At 52.1% G+C, this 4,715-nt stretch overlaps 1 protein-coding gene across 3 annotated transcripts in view; it reads right to left on the bottom strand.

Moving 5' to 3' along the window:
* Positions 1-1,699: 1,699 nt before the first annotated feature.
* The window catches only part of POLDIP3 (DNA polymerase delta interacting protein 3), a 30,908-nt gene continuing 27,892 nt past the window's right edge, over positions 1,700-4,715 (bottom strand). For all 3 annotated transcript variants that reach the window (XM_055252566.2, XM_055252567.2, XM_063622988.1), the window contains one exon: positions 1,700-3,947. In XM_055252566.2, the coding sequence (XP_055108541.1) occupies positions 3,770-3,947 (178 nt within the window). In that variant the 3' untranslated portion in view covers positions 1,700-3,769. The remainder of the gene's footprint in view (positions 3,948-4,715) is intronic.

Genomic DNA, 4,715 nt, shown 5'->3' with positions numbered 1-4,715 from the left:
CTTGCCACCAGGGAGCGCGGGGGGCCGCCGGGAATTGTGGTTCGGCGCCGGCGCGAGCGCGTTTCCGTGGTGCCTGCCCCGCCCCCTTCGCTCCAAGCCCGCCTCCCAAGCCCGGCCCGCCAGGGCCCAACCTTCATCCGCTGAGACAAATCAGCGCGCGAAAGTGGGAGCGAATGTCAGAGTTGATCCCGACCAGTCACGAGTGCGAACTCAGCTTTCCACTCATGCATTCACACGTTGAATAGGCAGTGTGAGAGAAATCCAGGATGGCTGCTAGGTTTTCAGTCTGAGCAACTAAGAGGATGGTGTTGCCATTGACTGAAATGGGAAGACTGCAGGAGAGGGGCCAGCTTAGGGAAAATCGAGATCAGTTCTCTGTGGGCCGTGGTGAGATGCTCATTAGGCCACTCAGGGGAGATGTCAGGTGGGCACTGACAATAAAGACTCAGTAGTCAACTATTTTTTTTTTCTGCCGTCTCACTGTGTTGCCCAGGATGGAGTACAGTGGCATGATCACAGCTCACTGCCACCTCTGCCTCCTGGGCGCAAATGATCCTCCACTTCAGGCTCCTGAGTAGCTGAGCTAATTTTTCGTTTTTGTAAAGATAGGCCTTCACTATATTGCCCAAGCTGGTCTCGAACTCCTGAGCTCCAGTAATCTTCCTGCCTCAGCATCCCGAAGTGCTGGGACTAGAGGCATGAGCCACCATGCCGAACCGATAGCTATTTTTTTTCTTTCGAGACACAGCCTCGCTCTGTTGCACAGGCTGGAGTGCAGTGGCGTGACTTCACCTCACTGCAACCTCCGCCTCCCGGGTTCAAGTGATTCTCCTGCCCCAGCTTCCTGAGTAGCTGGGATTACAAGCGCCCACCACCACACCCCTCTAATTTTTGTAATTTTTAGTAGAGACAGGGTTTTACCACGTTGGTTAGGCTGGTCTCAAACTCCTGACTTCATGTGATCTGTCTGCCTCGGCCTTCTGAAGTGCTGGGATTACAGGCATGAGCCACCATGCCGGCCCCAATAGGCAACTTCAAATGTGGTGTCAAGGATCCCAGAGAATGTTCCAGGCACAGGAAATGGAGAAGTGGCCATCTTTAAAAGCCTAGGCCCAGAAATGGCAGAGTCACATCTGGTTAAAGTAGTAACAGAGTACACTTGGGTTCAGGAGGGCCACAGGAGCCCACCTTCTGAAGAGAGGAGTATCAAGTAATTTGCATCCCTGGCAGGGAGCAGTGGCTCACGCCTGTAACTCCAACACTTTGAGAGGCTGAAGCAGGAGGATCACTTGGGCCCAGGAGTTTGAGACCATCTTGGGTATCATAGCAAGAATCTGTCTCTATTTTTTAAATAATTAAGTTGCACCCCAAATGTTGAAATCCCTGCAAGATTAAAACCCTTGGCTGGGCATGGTGGCCCACGCCTGTAATTCCAACTTTGGGAGGCCGAGGCAGGCAGACCACCTGAGGTCAGGATTTCAAGACCAGCCTGTGCAACATGGTGAAACCTCATCTCTACAAAAATTAGCCAGGCATGGTGATGCTCGCCTGTAGTCCCAGCTAACTGGGAGGCTGAGGTGGGAGGATTATTTGAGTCTGGCTGCGGAGGTTGCAATGAGCCGAGATAGTGCCACTGCACTCCAGCCTCGGCAACAGAGACTTTGTCTCAAAAAAAAAAAATAAATAAATAACTCAAAGGTAGGAATAACAAATGTTTATTCAGAAATGGTTAAGTACTACATAATCACCCTTCATCTCTTAATGCCCCTTCCTCTCCTCCTGCACAGGAGACACAGATGGGTAACATAGAGGCATGGGAAGTGGAGGAGGACACAGGACTAGCCCACTACCTTCTCTTCCCAGTCTCCCAAGATGACTGCTTATAGAGCGGAGGAGGCAAACAGGTCCCCTCAATGTACCAGATGGTCACCTATAGCACCAGCTCCAGATGGCCAAGTGGCTGTAGCTGGACTCAATGAAACTCTGTGACAACCAGAAGATACCTGCTTTGGGATGAGAGGGAGGATAAAGCCATGCAGGCAGGATATTTACCGTCCCTACCCTAAGCAGAGTGCAAGCAGTGAGCCCCTGCTCCCAGTACCTGAAAAACCCGGTCTTACTGCCTTCTGGATGCTCTCTTGGGCCAGGAAGGGTAAAGTGTGGGAGGAATGTCTTCCAGCTGCTAACGAGAAGTCTGCACCCACTTGAAAGGGTTAGGAGAATAAAAAGCAGCATTCTTTAAAGAACTGAAGTGGAGCACCACCAGGCCCCTTCCTTGGACTTTCCCGGACTGGGCAGCCTCAGAGCCTGCACACTGAAGCTGGGTTCAAACCCTGGGTCCTTCCTGCCTGACAGACTGACCTCTGGAAACATGAGTCTGGTTTTTCTTCACTGGGCTAGCCTCAAGCAAATCTTGGGAGCTCTGAGTGTCTCCGGCACGCGCCTTTCCCAGCACTTGCTACTGATTTTGCAGAGCTCCCAGAACCGTGCTCCCCAACTGGCTCCAGCTCTGCCAGCCTGGATTCCCTTCACTCCCAACCAGCAGGGGACCACTCAGTGACACCAGGGACAACACTAGCTAGGTCATTCAGGGACTGCCCCTGGGCTCTAAAGTTTTGTCCCAACTGCCTGCGCCTATGCTGGGGAAACAGCTTGCCTGGTAGAGCTGCCCTGCTCCCTTGACTCCTCCTCTGCCAAGGCAGGAAAATAATCCTCTGGTCATGGATAGATGGGTCACTCACATAAGTGGGAACAAACAGTGCCCCTTGGTGGCAGCCGGATATATGCCTCCAGGCATCCCTGACCACTGTCCTGTAGACAACTGAGGCCAGAAATGGAGAGCCAGGAGCAAACTGACCTCTTCCATTCAAATAAGCTCCAAACCCACAGCATTGCAGAATGGGAGGCTGAGCCTTTCAAAAGCTCAACCAGAAGAGAGCTGGCGGCTACACAAAACCAGCATGTGGTGCCAGGCGAGGTGAGAACCGGGAGGGCTCACAACACAGCCCCCTCCCAGCAGAGACACCCAGAAGGGAAAGAGAGCTAGCTGGAGTGGGGCATTCAGCACAACTCAAGAAAAAGGGAAAGGTGAACTCTGGAGAACTTCCTCTGGGCGGAGATGACACGGGACTCCAAGCCAAGAGCTTAGACTCTTCCCAGCAGTGCAGCCTCATCCTGCCCTTGCCACTAGTGAGGTCTGGAGCCACTGGGGAGAGGACAAGAGGCCTGAGACCTGCTCCCCACCTAGGCACCTCCACTGACAAGACAGGAAAGGCACAGCTCTCAGGCCGACCTGGCTCCTGTCAGGACACCACGGCTTTCCATACCCTCTGTTGTTTGAAAAGCTTAATACACACAAAGGAAAGGCAGCCCCCCGGCTCCTGGAAAAAGCAGGGTCCTTCAGACAGCCCCCGCGCTGCATCCCATGGGGCCACAAGAAAGCCACCCAGAGAATTCAGTGTACCATTTCCAGATAAGAAATCAGCTTGGGGCTGAGGCTGGGGGAGGCACACACTGAAAAACACAAGCCTACCTTGGCGATGAGATGGAGAAGAAACATACTACAGGAAACGTTAACGTAGAGAGAAGAGCACAGGGCAGAACACAACACAGAAAGGCGGGTCCCATCCAGTGAGGAAGCTCTTTACCCCTGGCAACCCTTCCCACAATCAGGGGTCTCCAGTCCGATGGCCCAATGGTCATAAGCTTTGCCTTGGGGAAACAGAGCCACCCTCCTCTGCCCCCACTTCTGGCTGCCTCACTCCCCTGCTCAAAGCTTGATTTTGAATTCTGTGGGCTGCGTGGTCACAGAGGCCCCTGAGGACTTGAAGAGTGCCTTCAGGATAGTGTCAGGGTCCACTTCGGCAGGGGGGTTGGAGGAGGAGGCAGAGTTCACCCTGCGAGGCAGCTCGCTCTCCTTTTTCACTGATGGGCTGTCACTCAGCCGCCTGTGGAGAGCAGAGAAGGGTCAAAAATTCTTGTCAGTTTTTCCTTAGATGGGGAGGGGACCCATCATTTACTGGGCATCTGTCATGAGCTAGGCACTGGGTGTAACACTTTCCATACCCCTTCATCTCATTCCATCTTGCAGCAAACTCAATCACAGCTCACAGTAGCCTCCATCTCCTAGGCTCAAGTAGTTCTCCTGCCTCAGCCTCCTGAGGAGCTAGGACGATAGGCGTGTACCACCATGCCTGGCTAATTTTTAAAAATTATTTGCAGAGACCAGGTCTCGCTATGTGGCCCAGGCTGCGTTTTTCCTATTTACTGATGAGAAAATGGAGACGCAGGCAGTGCTGTATGTTCTAGGGTTTTGTGGGGTTTTTTTTGAGACAGAATCTCACTCTGTCACCCAGGCTGAAGTGCAGTGGCATGATGATGGCTCACTACAGTCTCGATCTTCCAGGCTCAAGCGATCCTCCCACCTCAGCCCCCCAAGTAACTGGGACTATAGGTGCATGCCACCACACCTGGCTAATTGTGGTTTTAAGTTTAGGAAACACTGCATGTTCCTTCTGGATGGTAACATATATTAGCATATTACACAATCTGAGAAGCCCAAAAGTGAAACAGATGTAATTCTGTTTAGCCCAGTGCTTCCCAAACTTATTAGGTTACAAAACCCTAAGAAATATTTCTTATTCCTAGAACACAGTTTAAGAACTTATCCAAATCACATAATTCATTACCCAGGGTTCAAATCCTAGTCTTCTTAA

This window comes from Symphalangus syndactylus, chromosome 18, assembly GCF_028878055.3.
Source record: "Symphalangus syndactylus isolate Jambi chromosome 18, NHGRI_mSymSyn1-v2.1_pri, whole genome shotgun sequence".
Classification (NCBI taxonomy): Eukaryota; Metazoa; Chordata; class Mammalia; order Primates; family Hylobatidae; genus Symphalangus; species Symphalangus syndactylus.
Note: the sequence above shows the minus strand (reverse complement) of the source record. Positions and strands in the feature narration are given on the sequence as shown.